The following is a 23,241-nucleotide window of genomic DNA, read 5'->3' as shown; positions in this document are numbered from 1 at the left end:
TGAACCCGGGAGGCGGAGGTTGCAGTGAGCCAAGATTGCGCCATTGCACTCACTCCAGCGTGGGCAACAAGAGCGAAACTCTGTTTCAAAAAAAAAAAAAAAAAAAAATATATATATATATATATATATATGTATATATATATAAAAAAAAAGTAGTTAAAGAAGTGTTTTCATTTCTTGCATTAGCCTGTTGAATAATGGTAAGTAGTAATCCTATACTTTTCTTGAGGTCATTTATCAGGTTGCCTTAATTATTCAGAGCACAGTTAAGCCAGGAAAGAATACATGCGTGATTTTATTCTTTGATTGATTGAGCCATCCAACAAAAGTGTATCTGCCATGTATACCTTTTAGTGCTTAGGATTCAAAAATAATAAGGTAGGCTGTTTTTGTAGAACTCAAATTCTAGTGGAAGCTAGGTTGACAACATATCATAAATGTAATAGTACAACAGAATATAGCATTGTGGATTTATTTATTTATTTATTTATTTATTTATTTTTGAGACGAAGTGTTGCTCTTTTGCCCAAGCTGGAGGGCAGTGGCACAATCTTGGCTCACTGCAACTTACCCTTCCTGGGTTCAGTTGATTATCCTGCTTGCTGAGTAGTTGGGATTACAGGCGTGCACTACCATGCCCAGCTAATTTTTTTAGTAGAGACAGGGTTTCACCATGTTGGCCAGGCTGGTTTTGAACTCCTGACTTCAGGTAATCCACCTGCCTTGGCCTCCCAAAGTGCTGGGATTACAGGCATGAGCCATGGTGCCCAGCCAGTTTGCTCTTAATTTAGACCTAATTCTGATCAACTTTGTTATCTGGGTTCTTAGCCAAATGAATTTTATATTTAGGAAATTAAGAGCATTACTAGTTAATAACTGGAGCTGTCCATTTTTTTTTTTTAAGCCCCAAGAAAAGATAGCTTATATGAAAAATAAATTAAGAACCAGCTACTTTTTTTGTTTTTTGAGAGGGAGTCTCTCTCTGTCACCCGGGCTGGAGTGCAGTGGTGTGATCTCAGCTCACTGTAACCTGCACCTCCTGGGTTCAGTGATTCTCCTGCCTCAGCGTCCTGAGTAGCTGGGATTACAGGCGTGCACCACCATACCTGGCTAATTTTTGTAGTTTTAGTAGAGACGGGTTTTCACCATGTTGGTCAGGCTGGTCTTGAACTCCTGACCTTGTGTCCCGCCCACCTCAGCCTCTCGAAGTGCTGGGATTACAGGTGTGAGCCACTGCACCCAGCCGAATCAGCTGCTATTTGAGATAAAGGAACATTGGCCTTATGCCGATTTCCCAGTAGCTCCATACTTTCATAGCATTGCTCTGTTCTCAAATACCTATTTGATTTTGGAGGCACTCCATAATTGCAGTTTATATTGTGAGATGTGTGTACTCTCACCAGAGACCAAAGGAATTGTAGTCATAAGGTTGTGTGTCATTGGGAAAATGAATTTGTTTTTACATACATGTTTAATTAAATTGATAATGATTTTTTAAGGCAAGAATTAAATATAGATTTTAAAAGTTACATTAATTGGTTTTGTCCTTAACTCTTGAGTATTCATATCTCCACGAAGCTTGAAAGAATAATACATTATTACCTATATATACTTCACCTAACTTTATCCGTTACTAAAATTTTGTTGTGTTTGCTTTAATTCTGTATTAGTTTTTTGGTTGTTATTGAAACCATTTGCCTTCAGTATTTCAGTTGCATAAACTCCTTTATTTATCTTTAATTTTAATTTTTGTGGGTATATAGTAGGTGTATATATTTACTGGGTACATGAAATGTCTTGATACAGACCTGCAATGCGTTCCTAAGTCCTTTTTTTTTTTTTTTTTTTTTGAGATGGAGTCTTGCTCTGTCACCCAGGCTGGAGTGCAGTGGTGTGATCTCAGCTCACTACAACCTCCGCCTCCTGGGTTCAAGTGATTATCCTGCCTCTGCCTCCGGAGTAGCCAGGACTACAGGCGCGTGCCACCATGCCTGGCCAATTTTTGTATTTTTAGTAGAGATGGGATTTTTCCATGTTGGTCAGGCTGGTCTTGAACTCCTGACCTTAGGTGATCCGCCTGCCTTGGCCTCCCACAGTGCTGGGATTACAGGTGTGAGCCACTGCACTCAGCCTGCTAAGTCTTTTAATCACTATTTTGAATATGCCTGGTCTTTAGTTTCAGTGATTGTATATTTCAAGAGAGCAGCATTGTAATAATTATATTTAAATATAGCTTATAGCATTATCTCTGCAGCATGATTTAATACTGAAATTTTTCTTTTCATATTCTTCAGAGCAACAAGATATGGATTTGGATATAGAATTTGATGTACACCTTGGAATAGCTCATACCCGTTGGGCAACACATGGAGAACCCAGTCCTGTCAATAGCCACCCCCAGCGCTCTGATAAAAATAATGGTATGGAAAGATTTTTCGTGCTTTGGAATGACTGTGGAAGCCTAATAATGGGGGCAGAAAGAAGGCTCTTAGATTTTCATTATTTTAATTATTTTTCATTTGGAAAATTTCAAACATTCAAAAGTCGTAGAGAGTATACAGAGCTGAGAGTACTGGCTCATGCCTGTAATCCCAGCACTTTGGGAGCCTGAGTTGGGAGGATTGCTTGAGTCCAGGAGTTCACAATCAGCCCTCGCAACATAGTGAGACCCCGTCTCTACAAAAAATAAAAAAATAAGTTAGGCATGGTGGTGCATGCCTGTAGTCCCAGCTACTTGGGAGACTGAGGTGGGAGGATTGTTTAAGCCCAGGAGGTAGAGGCTGCAGTGAGTCGTGGTTGTACATCACGCCATTGCCCTCCAACCTGGACAACAGAATGAGACCCTTTCTGTCCACAATGGCTGGCTAATTTTTGTATATTTAGTAGAGACGGAGTTTCACTGTGTTGGCCAGGCTGGTCTTGAACTCCTGATCTCAAGTGATCCTCCTGTCTTGGCCTCCCAAAGTGTTGGGATTACAGGCGTGAGCCACTGCTCCTGGCTGAGAACTTTTGTTATCGGTTTTGTCCTTAGGGCATATCTCTCTAGAAATGTATAACCAAAGTACTGTGTTTTAGAGTTACTTGGAATAGTCTTTCTCCATGCAGTTGTGCTACTGGCTGGATACATGTTACTTTAATATGTTTTTAAAAAATTTTTTTAAAAATTATTATTATTTTTTGAGACTGAGTCTTGCTCTGTCGCCCAGGCTGGAGTGCAGTAGTGTGATATTGGCTCACTGCAGCCTCCACCTCCCGAGCTCAAGCCATTCTCCTGACTCAGCCTCCCAAGTAGCTGGGACTACCGGCGTGTGCCACCACGCCAGGGTAATTTTTTATATTTTTAGTAGAGATGGGGTTTCACTGTGTTAGCCAGGATGGTCTTGATCTCCTGACCTTATGATCTGCCCACCTCAGCCTCCTAAAGTGCTGGGATTACAGGCATGTGTCACCACACCCAGGTAATTTTTTGTATTTTTAGTAGAGATGGGGTTTCACTGTGTTAGCCAGGATGGTCTCAATCTCCTGACCTTGTGATCAGCCCACCTCAGTCTCCTAAAGTGCTGGGATTACAGGCGTGAGCCACCGTACCCGGCCTGTTTTTTATTTTTAAGGATTGGTAGTATTTAAAAATAGATGTTATTTATGATTATTTAAAATATTTACATAATTCTGAAGTCACATCTTTAAAACAAGACATATTGAAAGAAGTCTACCCAGCACTTTGAGAGGCTGAGATGGAGGGATTGCTTGAGCCCGGGAGTTTGAGACCAGCATGAGCGACATAGTGAAACCCCATGCCTACAGAAAATACAAAAATTAGCTTGAGGTGGCATGCACCTGTAGTCCAAGCTACTCGGGAGACTGAGGCAGGAGGATCACCTGAACCTGGGGGTTGAGGCTGCAGTGAGCCGTGATTGCGCCATTGCCGCCATTGCACTTCAGCCTGGGCAACAGGGTGAGACTGTCTTAACAAAACAAGTCTAGACTCTTCTGTTTCCTCTTATTCCCTGTGTAGATAACATTCACCAATTATTGAGTCTGTTCTTCCATTTAAAAATAAGGAAATACATACAGAATACATACAAAAGTGTATATGTGTGTATTTATCCCTCCCCATTTTTTTCCTTTTATTTTAGAGACAGGGTCTCACTCCTCCACCCAGGCTGGGTACAGTGCTGGGATCATAGTTCACTGTAACCTCAAATTCTTGGGCACAAGTGATCTTCCTGCCTCAGCCTCCTGAGTAGCTAGGATCACTGGCTTGCATCACCACACCCAACTAATTTATTTTTGTAGAGATAGGGATCTTGCTTTGTTGCCCAGGCTGGTTACAAATTCCTTGACTCAAGTAATCTTCCCACCTCAGCCTCCCAAAGGGCTGAGATTACAGGCATGAGACACTGCACCCAGCCCTTTCTGATATTTAATTTAATTCAGAAGCTGCCTATTTAGGCTTCTTGTGCTTCAATAATTACTATTGAATATGATCATAATGGTAGCAATAATTTAGACTTTTGACACTGACAAGGCCTTTATGAAAGATTCCCAAAAACTTACATCTAGATTATGTTTTGAGAATTTGGCTTTAAGTTAAAGCCTTTAAATTAGCTATTTATGAATCTCTTTGTTCTAGAATTAAGTTTTTTTTTTTTTTTTTTGAGACAGAGTCTTGCTCTGTTGCCCAGGCTGGAGTGCAATGACGTGCTTTCCGCTCACTGCAACCTCTGCTTTCTGGTTTCAAGCAATTCTTCTGCCTCAAGCCTCCTAAGTAGCTAGGTACAGGTGCCCGACAGTAGAGGCAAGGTTTCACCATGTTGGCTAGGCTGGTCTCGAACTCCTGAGCTCAGGTGATCCGTCTGTCTCAGCCCCCCAGAATGTTGGGATTACAGATATGAGCCACCACACCCAGCAAGTTTTTTTATAAATTTATTTTAGTACTTGCTGTCATCTTCTCTCAAAAATCTAGTGAAAATGTTTATTATTTGGTTTCTAATTACTGTCAGCCAAAATGTCAGATCTTTACGTATATTAAGAACATTGTGAGGGGCCGGGTGTGGTGACTCATGCCTGTAATCCTAGCACTTTAGGAGGCCAAGGCAGGTGGATCACGTGAAGTTAGGAGTTCGAGACCAGCCTGGCCAACATGGCAAAACCCCGTCTCTATTAAAAATACGAAAATTAGCTGGGCATGGTGGCATGCACTGGTAATCCCAGCTACTTGAGAGGCTGAGCCAGGAGAATTGTTTGAACCCGAGAGGTAGAGGTTATAGTGAGTCGAAATCTTGCCACTTCACTCCAGTCTGGGCGACAGAGCAAGACTTTGTCTCAAAAAAGAAAAAAGAACATTTTGGCCTGGCACAGTGGCTCATGCGTATATTCTCAAGACACTGGAAGGATGAAGTGAGAGGGTTGCTTCAGCTCAGGAGACCAGCCTGGGCAACGTAGTGAGACTCTCTACAGAAAAATAAAACAATTGGTTGAGTGTGGTATAAGCAGCTGTAATCCCAACTGCTTGGAAGGCTGATGTGGAAGAATCACCTGAGCCCAGGATCCTGTTCAAGGCTGCAGTGAGTCGTGATTGAGCCACTGCACTGCAGCTTGGTGACAGAGCAATGTCGTGTTTCCAAAAAAAAAAAAAAAAAAAAAAAAAGAATATTTTGATAATTTAATATAAAATTTAATTTAGCAGTAATTTTTCTCCTAACTGAAATGAACTCTGAATAATAAATCCAGGATTGGCAGGATTTTTTTTGGTTCTCTGTTGCCCAGGCTGGAGTGCAGTGGTGCGATCTCGGCTCACTGCAACCTCTGCCTCCCAGATTCAAGCGATTCTCCTGCCTCAGCCTCCCAAGTTGCTGGGTTTACAGGCACATGCCACCACGCCTGGCTAAGTTTTTGTATTTTTAGTAGAGACAGGGTTTCACCATGTTGAACAGGATGGTCTCAAACTCCTGACCTCAGGTGGTCCGCCCACTTCGGCCTCTGAAAGTGCTGGATTACAGGTGTGAGGCACCGTGCTCAGCCACATTGGTAGTTTTTATGTACCATCAGTGGCTACAAATAGTGATATTGTCAACTCTTGATTATCTGTTCTTACAGTTTTCAAAGTTAGTTAAAAAAGAAGAAAATTATCCCGAGATCGTATCTACCTTCTCTTGGAATGATATGTTAGCATTTATTTCTCTGACATTCTATGACTTACCTGGATCTCAAACAAGTTAACTATAGAACTGATTGGTTTTTCTTAGCAAATTCCTTAGTTCTAGTTCTTAAACTCATTTAGTGTAAATCAGATTATTGTTTTAGTTTGAAAGGCCTTCTCTTTAAACTTATACTCAAGAATGAATGAACAGAGAAATAAGAATAATATTTAGTTCAGCTCTCTCATTTTGCACATGAGGCAACAGATCCAATAAACTTGCTCCTTTCATGGTAACATTTTTTTACTAACTTAGCCACAACTGAAATTGTTATCTCTAGACTTCCTGTTTATTTCCCCACTCTACCCCTGCACTGTGTGCTTTGGCTATGCCACATAAACAATGCTGCTGATCTACGTGATGATAATCTGATAATGAGAAGTAGATGTAATTATGTTATAAATAACATAAATAGTATAGCATGTTACAAATTTTTGACCTGAAAAAAATCCAGTTACAGTAATAGCTATTTTAGGTTTCTCAGACTTCTAACTTTTCTGTCATCAACACTTGTTCTTTTAGAGTTTATTGTTATTCATAATGGAATCATCACCAACTACAAAGACTTGAAAAAGTTTTTGGTAAGTAAAGTGACCTCAAAAGACACCAGTCTTTGAGAATACTTCTAACGAGAGCAGTGGGGTTGGTTGTTGGGATGTGCAACACCATATAGGTGTCATCAAGTAATTCCTTGGACAATTCCAAGGGCATGGTGGTTTATTGAACTTTTCTTTGCTAACAGTGGAACAATTCTGTTTTGTGATATGAAAAGGAAATGATTAGTATTTGACTGTGATATACATGACAAAAGGCTCAAATAAAATTGGAATTTTGTGGAGACATTTTTTGCATTATGAGAGATTCTGTCATGTTTTAAAGTTCCTAGGACATATTAATACAAGAAGAATCAATACAAATTAAATGAAAGTTCTGTGTCCTAAATAGCTATATACTGTATTGTTGTGGTCATAATGTTGACCTGCATGAGTGCTTTCTTAGGGCTGTTCAATTGAACTTTCTCCAGTGATGGAAGACATAGTGTATCTGGGCTATTCAGTATAGTAACCACTGTCCACATGTGGTTGTTCAGCTAATATGACTGAGGAACTGAATTTTAAATTTTATTTAATTTTAATTAAATTGAAATAGCCACATACAGCTAATGGCTATTTATTGGACAGTAAGTTAAGTGTATGTTCAGTTATACAGAGTATAACACTGTTTTGAAGTCACTGTAATCAGATGGTGACTTTAATTTTGTATAATGGGATATGGTGTTCAAAGAATATTAGAAATTGGTGAAATATTTGAGGGGACAATTCTGTAGAAAAGGTTTTTATGTCATGAATATTTCTTTAATTGTATCTTTTTTTCTTTCTACTTACAGGAAAGCAAAGGCTATGACTTCGAATCTGAAACAGATACAGAGACAATTGCCAAGCTCGTTAAGTATATGTATGACAATCAGGAAAGTCAAGATACCAGCTTTACTACCTTGGTGGAGAGAGTTATCCAACAATTGGTATTAAGCCACACTTTAAAAGATAATTATGCCAACATTAATCATGAGAAACTTTCTGGAAATTAAGTTTGATAAGCAGGAGCTGTGCCAATTTTTTTTTTGTCTTTTATTTCTCATATAACTATTCAGGTTGAATAATTTTGAGAGACTGATTGATTTATTGATTCCCCCCTACCCTCCACTTGAAATTCTACTTCATTCTGGTTTAATGTCATGAGAATGAAAATCCAAAATCAAAGTGTGTCTAACAATTATGCATATATATACACATCCGTATGCACCACACGTGGACATGTACACCGTACACACAATGGAGGATTAGTTATTCCCTTGCTTCTTGCTCATTGAATGTTCTTCTCAACCAATAACTTAGCACAATGGTAGCTTCACAACTGCCACAGTTTATATTCTGGGATAATGCCTGCTTGTCTCTGAGCCAACAAAGTCAACTACTTATTTTTCCTTCTGGGGACTGTTCCTTCGCCCTGAAGGAAGGCTTTTCTATAGATAGAAAAGCATTTCCAAGCCCGTGAGAAAAGCAGTATTCTTTTTGATTCCATCCAACATTCTTAATTAAAGATTAAAGACATCAAAGATCTACAAATGTCCAAATCCATGGAGATACCTACATCTCCCTTCCTCACTCATGACTCTAGCTTTCCCACTTAAAAGTCCTTAACTCCCCAACTAAGGTCCAACCCTCACTTCCCTCCCACCTACACCCAAATCTTATATCTGTAGCAAAAAGAGGAAGCAAGAAAATGGAGAACGTAGAGGCCTATTCCTTCCCTTTACCCAAGGCAGAGTAGAGTAGTGTGCCTTCCCTTCCCAGCTTTTTCTTGTTTCTAATAGGCTTTGCCTTTTATTCATCATATAATCCAGTTTGTGTTCCAGGGTGGTTCTTACCTCTCCTACTTCATGTTCCTCTTTTATCTGTTCTTGATTCCTGTAAGCCCTGTCCCTGAGGATTCGGGTTGATGAAGTTATGTGATGTGCATGTTAATAATTGTATATATTTATATCTCTAATATCAAGGTCAGAAAGAGTGGAAGTTAACACTGGTGTACAATTACTAGGGCAGAGAATACGTTTTGGATTTTGATCTTGGGATCTTTTCTAATTCTGTCTTTCCTCTGATAATCCATAGTATTATGATGACATAGATAGGTAAATTATGGAGATAGGATATATCGGTTGAGAAGGTTCATAACCTGTACAAAAGATGACTTTTTAAATGATCTATTTTTGGAGTTGTTATCTATTGAGCATATTTTGAGTGTAGGCTTGGTTAAAAAAGTGGATCTTGGCGTGGTGGCTCATGCTTGTAATCCCAGCACTTTGGGAGGCCGAGGCGGGCTGATCATGAGGTCAGGAGTTCGAGGCAAGCTTGACCAACATGGTGAAACCCTGTCTCTACTGAAAATACAAAAATTAGCTGGGCATGGTGGCGCGTGCCTGTAATCCCAGTTACTCGGGAGACTGAGGCAGGAGAATCACTTGAACCAGGGAGTCGGGGGTTGCGGTGAGCCAAAATCGTGCCACTGCACTCCAGCCTGGTGACAGAGTGAGACTCCATCTCAAAAAGAAAAAAAAAAAAAGCAGGTCTTGGATACACTGAAGCTTAGGAGTGTTTAAACTTTAGACTTGTTTATAAACTGGTATAAAAGAGCATTTGTGTGAACAAAAAATTTCTGTGCTGAAGCCAGTATGATCTAGGCATTTCTGACTTGATAATTGGTTATAGTAAATATTGCTAATGCATTTTTTTCCCTCCATAGGAAGGTGCTTTTGCACTTGTATTTAAAAGTGTTCATTTTCCTGGGCAAGCAGTTGGCACAAGGTACATACACCTCTAACAATGACTAATGTATTTCAACATATTTGAGTTACATGTTTATTCTTCGTAGACTATACATAACCCTTTATTATAAAGGCTCTGCCCTTTATTAGATATATTCATGTGAGCATATTTTCACGTGCTCCTTCTTGTCTGTTGTTTTACCACTCTTCCATTTAACAGAATCCCTTAACAGGCCGGGTGCTGTGGCTCAGACATGTAATCCTAGCATTATGGGAGGTCGAGGCAGGTGGATCATCTGAGGTCAGGAGTTTGAGACCAGCCAGGCCAATGTGGCGAAACCCTGTCTCTACTAAGAATACAAAATTTAGCTGGGTGTGGTAGCACATGCCTGTAAATCCTAGCTACTTGGGAGGCTGAGGCAGGAGAATAGCTTGAACCCAGGAGGCAAGAGGTTTCAGTGAGCCAACATCGTGCCATTGCACTCCAGTGTGGCCTACAGAGCGAGACTGTCTGAAAAAAGAAAAAAAAAAAGAAAAGATACATTTTGGCATTTAATTGGCCTTTTGTCTTTGTTGGGCGCACCAAGGTTACTTTGTGATTTTGGATATTGAATATTATCTAATAAAGTTAAAATATTAGCTTTCTCTGTATTTTTTGAAACATGTATTCTAGACAGATTCCTAGATAATTGTACCATCATTACTTCTTAATAGGATATTTAGGCCTGATCCTGAAGTCCTAAGTGAGGTGCCCTAAGATATGGTAAGAGAGAGATATTTTTAATCTGAAAACAGGGTGACTAAGGAGAAGGTGCTACATGTTAATATATTGGCATTCTGTGCACAATTGAAAGGAATGTTCCATTTAACATTACAAAGGGAAAAAATTAAAATACCTTCTTATAGAACAGGTGTTGGCAAACTTTTTTGGAGTGGACCAGATAGTAACTATTTTAGGCTTTCTGGACCATGTAGCCTCTGTAGCAACTACTCAACTTTGCAGTTGTAGTGTGAAAGCAGCTACAGAAAATAAGTAAAAGAATGGGCATGGTTATGTTCCAAAATAACTGTATTTAGTACAATTTTTATTTGTCAATTAAAAAAAGAAATAATTTAAAAAATTAAAAGAAAAAAAAAAAAACATGTATTAGGCTGGGCATGGTGACTCATGCCTGTAATTCCAGCACTTTGGGAGGCTGAGGTGGGTGGATTGCTTGACCCCAGGAGTTCCAGACCAGCCTGGGCAACATGACAAAACCCCGTCTCTACAAAAAATAAAAAATTTAGCTGGGTGTGGTGGTGCATGTCTATAGTCCCAGCTACTCCAGAGGCTGAGGCAAGGGAATCACTTGAGGCCAGGAGGTCAAAGCTGCAGTGAGCTATGATTGTGCTGCTGCACTCCAGCCTGGGATACAGAGCAAGGCCGTTCTCAAAAAACAAACAAACAAACAAACACCCTTTATTTATAAAAATAAATAACCCTGGGACTGCAGGTCAGTTTGCTGACCCCTGATGCAGATTTTGATTTTTTTTTTTTGTCTTGGATATAGGATCTTGTTCTGTCACCCAGGCTGGAGTGCAGTGGTGTGATCTTGGCTCACTGCAGTCTCCACCTCACGGGCTCAAGCAGTCCTCCTTACTCAGCCTCCCGAGTAGCTGAGACTATAGGCATGTGCCATCACACTTTACTAATTTGGAGGTGGGGTTTTGCCATGTTTCCCAGAGTGATCTTGAACTCTTGGGACTCAAGTGATCTGCCTGCCTAGGCCTCCTGAAGTGCTGGGATTACAGGTGTGAGCCATTGCACCTGGCCCAATACAGAATTTTTTTAAAAAATTCTTTTTATCTAGTTCTTTCTTATATCTGAAGTTGAGCTTGGGGGGAGAATTTAAACATTTGAAGAGTATTGGCCATTAAATTTTATATCATTAGTCCATTATTTATAAAAATGATTTAATTCTAACTGTTTTTGCAATTTACAGGCGAGGTAGCCCTCTGTTGATTGGTGTACGGAGTGAACATAAACTTTCTACTGATCACATTCCTATACTCTACAGAACAGGTAAAATTACCTCTATAAATGGAGTGCAGTAGATATGAAGCATTATTTTCCTTAAGTTGGAATAAATGCCCCTTTGGTCAGATGCATATGTATATATAGTTCTGTCTAGACATGAAAAAGATTTGGTTTCATGAGTTCTCTGATGATTAGAATTTTTTTTCTGTTGTGTATCCTTAGCTAGGACTCAGATTGGATCAAAATTCTCACGGTGGGGATCACAGGGAGAAAGAGGTGGGAAATGCATTCTGCATGGATGGGGAGGATCTTATCCTCTTTTGTTTATTCTTTACTAATTCTTTTGTTCTTCGAGTGAATGAATGTGCTGGGCCTCTAAAAATGTGCTTATTTTATGGGGAAACATATTTTGACATTTTTCTAATTTGCAGAGTATATTTTGCGTGTCTGCTTTTGGCATTTAGAAAGTGCTTTTAATAATTTCATTAAAATTTCTGAAATTTGAGAAAATAGTTGAAATTGTAAATTATTTTTTGCTTTGTTTTAAAATCATGTGGGATATATGCTTAGATTAGGAAAAGAGCATTGTGTGCTAGGTTATTATAGATTAACTAAGTGGTAGTTATTTGAATCATTTAGCCTAACTTTTAACTGAAATATGTTTAAATCGTCTTTATTTTATGCATGATATATTACTGTTGGATTTATATTTGCTATCTTGATTGGCTTTATTTGAATTTGTAGTGATTGTTCTTTTATTGTTTATGTATAAAGTTTATTTTTTGTTTTTCTTATTTATTTACTTTGATGTAACTTTCCATATTACTTTTTAAATAGCGTGGCAGGAGGAGACAGGGTCTTGCTCTGTTGCCCAGACTGGAGTGCAGTGCAGTGGTGTGGTCATACCTCACTGCAATTTTGAACTCTTGGGCTCAGGCGATCCTCCTGCCTCAGCCTCTCAAATAGCTAGGACTACAAGTGTGTGCCATCATGCCTAGCTAATTCTTTTTTTTTTTTTTTTTTTTTGAGATGGGAGTCTTGCTCTGTCGCCCAGGCTGGAGTGCAGTGGCGTGATCTCGGCTCACTGCAAGCTCTGCCTCCTGGGTTCACACCATTCTCCTGCCTCAGCCTCCTGAGTAGCTGGGAGTACAGGCGCCCAGGGCCACCACACCTGGCTAATTTTTTTTTGTATTTTTAGTAGAGATGGGGTTTCACCATATTAGCCAGGATGATCTCAATCTCCTGACCTTGTGATCCGCCCGCCTTGGCCTCCCAAAGTGCTGGGATTGTAGGCGTGAGTCACCGCGTCCGGCTAACACCCAGCTAATTCTTATTTTTAGACAGGGTTTTGCTCTCTCAGCTAGGCTGGAGTGCAGTGGCTTAGTCATGGCTCACTGCAGCCTTGGCTGCCTGGACTCAAGTGATTCTTCCCCCTCAGCCTCTTAAGTAGGTGAGACCACAGGCATGTGCCACCACCCCCAGCCAATGTTTTTATTTGTAAAGAAGAAGTCTTGCTCTGTTGGCCAGGCTGGTCTCAAACTCCTGGGCTCAAGGGGTCCTCCCACCTCAACCTCCCAAATTAGAGATTACAGAAATGAGCCATTGTGCCTGGCTCCCAGGTAACTATAAGTTTTTTGTACAATTGGAGTCTTGCTATATTGCCCAGGCTGCTCTTGAACTCCTGGAGTCATGTGATCCACCCGCCTCAGCTTCCCAAAGTGCTGAGATCACAGGTGCCTAGAGAGCCTGTGCTGAGAGCCACTGTGTCCAACCCAGAGGTTTTCTTTTCATTTAAACAGACATTGATATCCCAAATTTTTTGACTTTATTTATTTAGTTTTTGAAACAGTCTCGCTCTGTTGCCCTGGCTGGAGTGCAGTGGCGTGATCTTGGCTCACTGCAACCTCTGCCTCCCGGGTACACGTGATTCTTGTGCCTCAGCCTGCAGAATAGCTGGGACTACCGGTGCACACCACCATGCCCACCTAACTTTTGTATTTTCAGTAGAGACGGGGTTTCGTCATTTTTGTCAGGCTGGTCTCGAACTCCTGACCTCAGGTGACCTGCTCACCTTGGCCTCTCAAAGCGTTGGAATTACAGGTGTGAGCCGCTGCGCCCAGCCTCAAATTTTTAAACATATTTTAATTAAATATACTTTGTTATTTGAAGAATAAAATTATCAGTATTTGGAGAAAAAACAGTGAAACTCAAGCCTCTTAGGACATTTTATAAGCAAAGGTAGGTTTTTTTTTTTTTTTTTTGAGACGGAGTCACACTCTGTCGCCCAGGCTGGAGTGCAGTGGTGTGATCTCGGCTCACTGCAACCTGGGCCTCCCAGGTTTGAGCGATTTTCCTGCCTTAGCCTCCTGAGTAGCTGGGATTACAGGCATGTGCCACCACATCCGGCACATTTTTCTATTTTTAGTAGAGACGGGGTTTCACCATATTGGTTAGGCTGGTCTTGAACTCTTGACCTCATGATCCTCCTGCCTCGGCCTCCCAAAGTGCTGGGATTACAGGCATGAGCCACCACACCTGGCCACATTTATTTTTTTAAAATGATGAACTCTCTTTTTATGTGTTTTTAAATTCACTTTTTTGTTTTTGTTTTTGAGACGAAGTCTTGCTCTGTCACCCAGGCTGGAGTGCAATGGCACGATCTCACCTCACTGCAACCTCTACCTCCCAGGTTCAAGCAATTCTCCCACCTCAGACTCTGGAATAGCTGGGACTACAGGCGCACTCCACCACTCTCGGCTCATTTTTTGTGTTTTTAGTGGAGACGAGGTTTCACCATGTTGGGCCGGCTGGTTTTGAACTCCTGACCCCAAATGATCTGCCTGCCTCAGCCTCTGTTTTTTAACATGCAGTAATATTTACTCTTTTTCATGTAGTTTTACGAGTTTTGTCAGATGTGAAGTTGCATAACTACCAACACAATCAAGATACAGAACAATTTCATCGCTCAATAAGTTCCCTCAACTTTCCCTCTGTCATCAACCCTTGTCTCATTCCCAGCCCCTGGCAAACACTAATATGTTGTTTTTCTATAATGTTACTTTTTCTTGGATGTCATCTTACACTTATTTTTCAAAGTTTGGCATCTTTGCTGTTAAATATGAATGGGAAAAGTTAGTTTGTTTTCATCACTGAAACATAAAATAATCACAGATGGTGGAAAACTTTGAATATGCTTTTTTTGACTTTTATTATTTTTAATAGATATATAATTATATATTTGGTGCATATTTCAGTACATGTGTACAATGTATAATGATCAGCTCAGGATAATTAGCACGTTTGAATGTACATTTCTAATAATTATTATCAAGTCTGTCTTTATATGTGCATTTTAAGAAGATAGGTAAAATAGCAATTTTTATAAGTATACTTGTGATATTCTCTGGCTATTGTGTCCATAGTTCTGTTATGTCCTGGCCTTGTAGAAAGGTGCATTTTTGTCTCTAGGACGTTTATGTAGTCTTCAACTAACAGATATTTTTCCTATATTAGGCCAGTTTATAAAACTTTAGTATTCCAGTCTTGATGAAAAAAATTAATGTCTTGACAAATTAAGTAGAGATGTCATAAATCTGAAATACAGGAATTAAAAGGATATTAGCTTTGCAAAAAGACCTTACTTTATCCTGACTTAAAGGAAGTATAAGAAAACCCAAGTTAAAGAAAGGAGAGTTTCTTGGTTTATAAATTTTGTCCCTAACAGTGGGTGCCACATATGATATACCATGATTAGAGAGTGATATGCATCTGTTTTGTTTTAAAATCAGAATTAGTGTAGACTGCAACTTGATTTGTTATGCTGACTTGCTGCTAAAATCTAGTGATGTTTTGTTATGACATAATAAAATTAATTTGCCACTAGCCTTCATTTTCCTTTTCTTTCTTTCTTTTTTTTTTTTTTTGAAAGAGTTTTTACTCTGTTGCTCAGGCTGGAATGCAATGGTGTGTGATCTTGGGTCACTGCAGCCTCCACTTCCTGGGTTCAAGTGATTCTCCTGCCTCAGCCTCCCAAGTACCTGGGGTTATAGGCGCCTGCCACCACGTCTGGCTAATTTTTGTATTTTTAGTAGAGACGGGGTTTCACCATGTTGGCCAGGCTGGTCTTGAACTCCTGACCTCGAGTGATCCTCCTGCCTCAGCCTTCCAAAGTGCTAGGATTACAGGCATGAGCCACTGTTCATTTTATTTTTCATTGCACAATTTTGATATTTTAAATGTAATTTTGTGATAATTATAGGTACACAAACTTTTGTGTTAAGATCATCAGGTTTTGTATAAAGTTAAAATTAATTTATACACGCTTTTGATTATAAAAAACCAGTTAATATTAAGGAATTACTTGCCTTTTACCTGGAAAAGAAATATTATATGAAAAAAACATATAATGTAGCACTTTTACTTGCCATGCACTCTTTAATAGTTGCTACTTCACTGTACACTTTTTGTCTGTTCCTACTGGCTTATTGCATGGAAATGAGATGATCTACTTGGCTTTTTAAATTTGCTGAAATTGTTTTGTGTTGCTATGATTTTTTTCTTGATTTTGTAGAAAATTATGCATATTTCTACATTGTACATGATTTTCTACGTGTTTGCCAATTCATGTTAACTCTATGCTTTAGGCAAAGACAAGAAAGGAAGCTGCAATCTCTCTCGTGTGGACAGCACAACCTGCCTTTTCCCGGTGGAAGAAAAAGCAGTGGAGTATTACTTTGCTTCTGATGCAAGGTGAGCTTAGTTGATTCAAAGACATTTTTAGTAAAACTTCTCATTCTACAGAAAACCAAGAAGTCATTGTGTATTAGTCTAATTGTGCTCTATGAGAGAACTTTTTTAATTAAAGAAATATAGGTGGCCGGGCGCGGTGGCTCAAGCCTGTAATCCCAGCACTTTGGGAAGCCGAGACGGGCGGATCACGAGGTCAGGAGATAAGACCATCCTGGCTAACACGGTGAAACCCCGTCTCTACTAAAAAATACAAAAAAAAAAAAATAGCCGGGCAAGGTGGCGGGCGCCTCTAGTCCCAGCTACTTGGGAGGCTGAGGCAGGAGAATGGCGTGAACCCGGGAGGCGGAGCTTGCAGTGAGCTGAGATCCGGCCACTGCACTCCAGCCTGGGCGACAGAGAGACTCCGTCTCAAAAAAAAAAAAAAAAAAAAAAAAAAAAAGAAATATAGGTGACCATTTTGGAGATGGGGCTATAAGGACACTTTTTCTGTCATTTCAAAGAGTGTAGGTCAGTTTACCAAGAACACATATACTCCTTGAGACTTTTTCTAGTGTATTTGTTTTAGAACTCTTACATTTTTTTCCTTCTTATTTCAGGAGCCTTATCTAGGTTTTGAAGGGAGGAGATTCTAGATTGAAGAGTAAAATGGCTTAGTTAGTATCCCAATTGTTATAGCATAGTTGCTAAACTGTTGTAGTTTTAGTGTAATGTAGATACTCATATTTTACATTTGGAATTAATTTGCAGCATAATCACTTTTATAAAGGAATAGTAGTAGACTAAGACATTCTGAGAGAAAATGCGGGGGGATGTTTAAATGCATTTATAAATGAAATAGTAATGAGGATAAAATAAAATCACCCAAATTGCAAACAAGTGTTTGAGTCATTCACTATACATGAAAATAACAGAATATAATAAAAATGAGAAAATAATGCCATTTAGGACATCAGGGAATGTATTATCTCAGTGGGAAAACAAGCTTTACTCTAATATTTTTACAGATGTGTAAGGTGTGTAGTCAGGGCTAAGATGTGTAAGATTACACAGTTGACAGTTATGGCTTAAATACACTGGAATTACAGAAACATATCAGCCTTTTCTCATTCATGTATACATTCATATTGAACACTCTGAGTGAAGGCATATGCTAGCCTCAGGAGATAATGGTGAGTAAAAATAAAAATATTACTTGTCCTTAGGAGCTCTTCCTTAGTGAGGAGGCAAATTTTAAACAGTGATCACACAAGTGTAGGATTCCAACTGTGACAAGAGCTACAGAATTACAGAATGCTAGTAACAGGGTGATTTACCCTTGGTGGGTAAATTTCTTTAAGGAAATGATGTTTGAACCGAGAGTTAAGGAGAGATTAGGAGTTAATTAGGTTAAGAGGTAGAAGGAGGAACATTCATTTTTTGCAAATGGCTCAGCCTGTGAGAGTTTAGGATGGCTATGAGTATGGCTGGAAATAGAGTGAGAGGAAGCTTGGTGGAAGATGAAGCTGGAGAAGGAGGTATAGGGGTTATGGTAAGGCACTTTGTTGTCTTTCTTTTTTTTTTTTTTTTTGAGACAGAGTCTCGCTCTGTTGCCCAGGCTGGAGTGCAGTGGCCGGATCTCAGCTCACTGCAAGCTCCGCCTCCCGGGTTTACGCCATTCTCCTGCCTCAGCCATCCGAGTAGCTGGGACTACAGGCGCCCGCCACCTTGCCCGGCTAGTTTTTTGTATTTTTTAGTAGAGGCGGGGTTTCACCGTGTTAGCCAGGATGGTCTCAATCTCCTGACCTCGTGATCCGCCTGTCTCGGCCACTTTGTTTGTCTTTCTAAGAGCCAAAGGGAAGCTGTCAAATGGTTTGTTGAGTGAAGGAGAAATCTTCATTAGAGTTGTTGCCTTTGATATCAGTTTTGGCAGAAATGGAGAATGGATGGAGAGAGATCAGAGACAAAGTGGGTGGACTAATTGGGAGATTGCTGCAGTAGTCCAGCCAAGGAATTGATGGGAGCTTGAATTTGTCTGGTGGTGGATAGAGAAGCTTTGAGAGTATTTGGAAGTTAAAATTTCAGGACTTGGTAATGGATAGAATGAGGAGGAAACAACCATGCTTTCTGATCTAATCTATTTGGTTTAGGTTACTATGCAGAGATCCTTTTATTTTTTGTCCACAGTGACCACCTTCCCCATACTTTCCTGTAGGGGATGGCATTAGTAACCAGAAAATTCTCCGAGATACTGCAGAGTGATAGAGTTTATATTGAAATTTGGTTCTTGTATCCAAATGATATTTTCATTTATAGAAATGATCCTTGGTTATTGATTGTAATATCTCCTTGAAAATGTTATAGTGCTGTCATAGAACACACCAATCGCGTCATCTTTCTAGAAGATGATGATGTTGCAGCAGTAGTGGATGGACGTCTTTCTATCCATCGAATTAAACGAACTGCAGGAGATCACCCCGGACGAGCTGTGCAAACACTCCAGATGGAACTCCAGCAGATCATGAAGGGTAAAAGATTTTGTCATGTTATAGCTTGCTGTCCTTAATGGAAAGAATATATTCTACTTCTTTTCCTAGCATATTGAATCTAATAATGAATGGTGAGTGGAATCTTCCACATGATTAGTCAAAGGACAACCCTAGGAAAAGGGATGATTCTTTAGAGAAATTATCTGCTGTTTTTACAATCATCTTCAAACTAATTAATGATTTGTTTCTAACATTATGAAAAAGAGATTATTAACACTTGATACTTTAAAGATACTTTATAAACATAAATATAGTTCATGTTCTGTTCCTTTTTATTCTCTTTGTGCTTTAGTTTTCTTATATATAACATCAGGATAATAGAGCCTACCTCATTAAGGTTGTTTTGAGGATTAAGAAGCTACTATATGGCTGGGTGCAGTGGCTCACACCTGTAATCTGAGCACTTTGGGAGGCCGAGGCGGGCGGATCACCTGAGATGGGGAGTTCGAGACCAGTCTGGCCTTGCCAACGTGGAGAAACCCCAACTCTACTAAAAAATACAAAATTAGCCGGGTGTGGTGGCACATGCCTGTAATCCCAGCTACTCGGGAGGCTGAGGCGGGAGAATGGTTGAAACCCCAGAGGCGGAAGTTTCAGTGAGCCAAGATTGCGCCATTGTGCAAAACCTGGGCAACAAGGGTGAAACTCTGTCTCAAAAAAAAAAGAAGCTACTATATATAAAGTCCTTAAAATAGTGTCTGACACACTTAGTCGTATGTAATATTTGCTTCTGTTAAGTATTATAATTATTATGATTTAGATTATTTTACTGATGGGATTGTGGTAGGAATAGAAACTAACATTGGCCAGGCACAGGGGCTCATGCCTGTAATCTCAACTCTTAGGGAGGCCAAGGTAGGAGGATCACTTGAGCTCAGGAGTTTGAGACCAGCCTGGGCAACATAATGAGACCCTGTCTCTACTAAAAATTAAAAAAAAAAAAAAGGTCGGGTGCAGTGGCTCATACCTGTAATCCTAGTACTTTGGGAGGCCGAAGCAGACAGATTGCCTGAGCTCAGGAGTTCAAGACCAGCCTCAGCAACATAACAAAACCCTGTTTCAACTAAAAATACAAAAAAATTATGGTTGTGGTGACATGTACCTGTAGTCCCAGCAACTGGAGAGCCTGAGATGGGAGAATCGCTTGAACCTGGGAGGCAGAGGTTGCAGTGAGGTGAGATTGCGCCACTGCACTCCAGCCTGAGCGACAGAGCGAGACTCTGTCTCAGACAAAACAAAACAAAACAAAACAAAACCATGAGCTGGGCATGGTAGTGTGTGCCTGTAGTCCCAGCTACTGAGGTGGCTGAGGTGTGAGGATTACTTGAGCCCGGGAGATTGAGGCTACAGTGAGCGGTGATCTTGCCACTTCACTTCAGTCTGGGTGACAGAGAGAGACCCTGTCTCAAAAAAAAAGTAAAAATAAGAAATAACATTTATTGCATGACTCTACATATATGTCAGATTTCTTGCTTTATTAATCCATACTGCAATCCATACTGTGAAGTAACTGGTCTCTTATTTTATGGATTAATAATTTCCCCAGCTTAGATAGTAACGGATAGAACCGCAGTTTGAATGTAGGTTACACTCCAAAACTTAAAGCTTGCCTCATTTAACCTGATGCAGTGGCTCACGCCTGTAATCGCAGCACTTTGGGAGGCCGAGGTGGGCGGATCATGAGGTCAGGAGTTCAAGACCAGCCTGGTCAGTATGGTGAAACCCTGTCTCTACTAAAAATACAAAAAATCAGCCTGGCGTAATGGCGTGTGCCTGTAGTCCCAGTTACTCAGGAGGCTGAGGCAGGGGAATCTCTTGAATCCAGGAAGCAGAGATTGCAGTGAGCCTAGATTGCGCCACTCCACTTCAGCCTGGGTGACAGAGCGAGACTCCGTCTCAAAAAAAAAAGGCTTGTCTCTTTCACTTGTTTTAACTGCACTTTTCAAGTATGAAGTTAATTAAAAGTGACTTGTACTCTTATTTTTTTTCACATAGAGTAAAATATATTCACCCAATCTTTTAGGCAGTCATGTATAAATAACTTTCTCTATTGCATGACCTTTTGTTATATTTTATTTACCAAGTTTTTATTGAAGGTGGGGGACTTTTAGTTGTTTACAAATTCTTTTCTTATTCTTTGGTTTGTTTTTGTTCTAATTATGTGGTTTCTCTTACTGTAGGCAACTTCAGTTCATTTATGCAGAAGGAAATATTTGAGCAGCCAGAGTCTGTCGTGAACACAATGAGAGGAAGAGTCAACTTTGATGACTATACCGGTAGTTACATATGAATTATTTTTTTATTTCAGTGTCTCTTGTAGGAGGTGCCATTAACAACCTGAAAGTTCATTGCCCTTAATAGCCTTGTAGAACAGCTACAGCTGTCAGCCGTCAGTGGAGCCCAGCCATCTTGGAAAAAGTTCTTTAGTGTATTATTCTACCTATATGAGATATCTAGAATAGTCAGATTCACAGAAACAGAAAGTAGATTAATGGTTACCAGGGGCTGTGGGAGGGGAAATGGGGAGTTATTATTTAAAGGGTACAGAGTTTCAGTTGTGGGATGATGAAATTACAGAGATGGATTGTAGTGATGGTTGCACAATAATGTGAATCTGCTTAATGCCACTGAATTGTACATTTAAAAATAGTTAAAACGGTAAATTTTATGTATAGATCACCCATTGTGTACCAGGGACTGTCCTAGGTACTGTGAATTCTAAGAAGAATGAGACCTGGTCCCGTTGCTGGGCAGCTTACATGTATCTGCCTAGCCTAGGTTTCCTTTCTGAGTGTACAAGTAAGTAAAAGTATGAACTTCCCCAGAGGTCTTTCAAGTATTTGCCTGATGCCTTTGGATATCCTGTACCCTCCTGCATTTTTAAGGTAAAGGTGAGAGTACGACACTTTTTTTTTTTTTTTTTTTTTTTTTTAGGACGGAGTTTCGCTATTGTTGCCCAGGCTGGAGTGCAGTGGTGCCATCTCGGCTCACCACAGCTTTCGCCTCCCGGGTTCAAGCGATTCTCCTGCCCTGGCCTCCCGAGTAGCTGGGATTATAGGCATCTACCACCAGAGGAATTGTATCTGCCCCTGTAGACAGAGAGGATTGTTGAAGATGGTTGAGCTGGAGGAACTGGGAGAACAGCAGTAAATTCTTTTATGGTGCTTATGGAAATGAGGCCAGGGAAAAGATTTATAAGGGAAGAAAATGAGAAAATGAGACAAACTTTGGGAAGTTCACGGTTTTAAAAAGTACTTTTGGCTGGGTGCAGTGGCTCATACCTGTAATCCCAGCACTTTGGGCACCCAAAGCAGGAGGATTGCTTGAGCTCAGGAGTTCTAGACCAGCCTGACCTCGTTTTTACTAAAAATTTTTTTTAAAATTAGATGGGTGTGTTGGTGGGTGCCTGTAGCCCTGGCTACTGAAGAGCCTGAGGTGGGAGGATTGCTTGAGCCCTGTAGATCGAGGCTGCAGTGAGCTCTGACTCCAGCACTGCACTGCAGCCTGGTTGAAAGACTTGTCTCAAAAATAAATAAATAAATAAATAGTACTTATATTTGTATTATGTACATAAAAGTTCTGTAATAAAACAGGATAGCTGTCATCTTTTTTGTTGTTAGGATGAGGAGATTGAGGCTTTCAGTTTGCCAAAGGTCACGTTGTTAGTCGTTTATTGAACCAAACTAGTTCCCATGTATACATTGTTCTAGGTGCTCTCCATCCCCTCCCCTGTCCATCAGGCATTCTTTCTTTTGCCTGTAGTGATGGCCTTCCTCATCTCAACAGGGATCAGGCTTTTCTCAAAGGCATCAAATTTAGAGCTTTGGGCAGCTCCTTTCAGAACTATCCCAACTCTCCTTAGCCACCAGAAATTTCTAGGACTAATATTAGGGAAACACTGTGGCCAGCTAACCTCACTGGCTTACATCCATGTCATTCTTTGTCATCATCTGCAGTACAGGTCTTTCTGGTAGTTGGTCTGCCTTTTTTTTTTTTCTTTGCTCTTATGTTGAGTCTTTGCCTTTGCATGACCCTAATCCAGCCCTTTACTGTTGTTTCCTTTCTTCCCAGACATTTGTAATTAATGCTAAGGTCTGTGGAAAACACTGTAGGCAGAGGTACGCAAACAGGCTTGGTCTAGTGCAGGAACAGCAAGAAAAGGCCAGTCTGGCTGGTGTGACCTGAGTGAGAGGGGATGTGCTAGAATATTAGGTCAGAGTAAGCGGGAGACAGGTCATATGGGACTTGAAGGCCAAAGTAAGTAGTTCGGATTTGATTATAAATTATTTGGGAAGCTAGTGACACTTTTTATTTTGTTTGGTTTTGTTTCCTACTTGCTAATTTTTTAAAATAGGGAAACATACCTTCTTTCATTATTGAAATTCAAAAAGGAGAACATATAATTATTCAAAAGATAAAAAGTAAAAC

General features: G+C 40.1%; 1 protein-coding gene across 2 annotated transcripts in view; it reads left to right on the top strand.

Moving 5' to 3' along the window:
* GFPT1 (glutamine--fructose-6-phosphate transaminase 1) overlaps nucleotides 1-23,241 on the top strand; it is a 62,139-nt gene that overhangs the window by 21,945 nt on the left and 16,953 nt on the right. For both annotated transcript variants that reach the window (XM_007970379.3, XM_038007041.2), the window contains 8 exons: nucleotides 2,295-2,420; nucleotides 6,723-6,781; nucleotides 7,588-7,722; nucleotides 9,501-9,562; nucleotides 11,505-11,584; nucleotides 16,183-16,288; nucleotides 18,629-18,792; nucleotides 20,994-21,089. In XM_007970379.3, the coding sequence (XP_007968570.1) occupies nucleotides 2,295-2,420; nucleotides 6,723-6,781; nucleotides 7,588-7,722; nucleotides 9,501-9,562; nucleotides 11,505-11,584; nucleotides 16,183-16,288; nucleotides 18,629-18,792; nucleotides 20,994-21,089 (828 nt within the window). The remainder of the gene's footprint in view (nucleotides 1-2,294; nucleotides 2,421-6,722; nucleotides 6,782-7,587; nucleotides 7,723-9,500; nucleotides 9,563-11,504; nucleotides 11,585-16,182; nucleotides 16,289-18,628; nucleotides 18,793-20,993; nucleotides 21,090-23,241) is intronic.

The sequence above is a fragment of the Chlorocebus sabaeus genome, chromosome 14 (genome assembly GCF_047675955.1).
Source record: "Chlorocebus sabaeus isolate Y175 chromosome 14, mChlSab1.0.hap1, whole genome shotgun sequence".
Taxonomy (NCBI): domain Eukaryota; kingdom Metazoa; phylum Chordata; class Mammalia; order Primates; family Cercopithecidae; genus Chlorocebus; species Chlorocebus sabaeus.
This window is presented reverse-complemented; position numbering and strand designations above follow the sequence as displayed.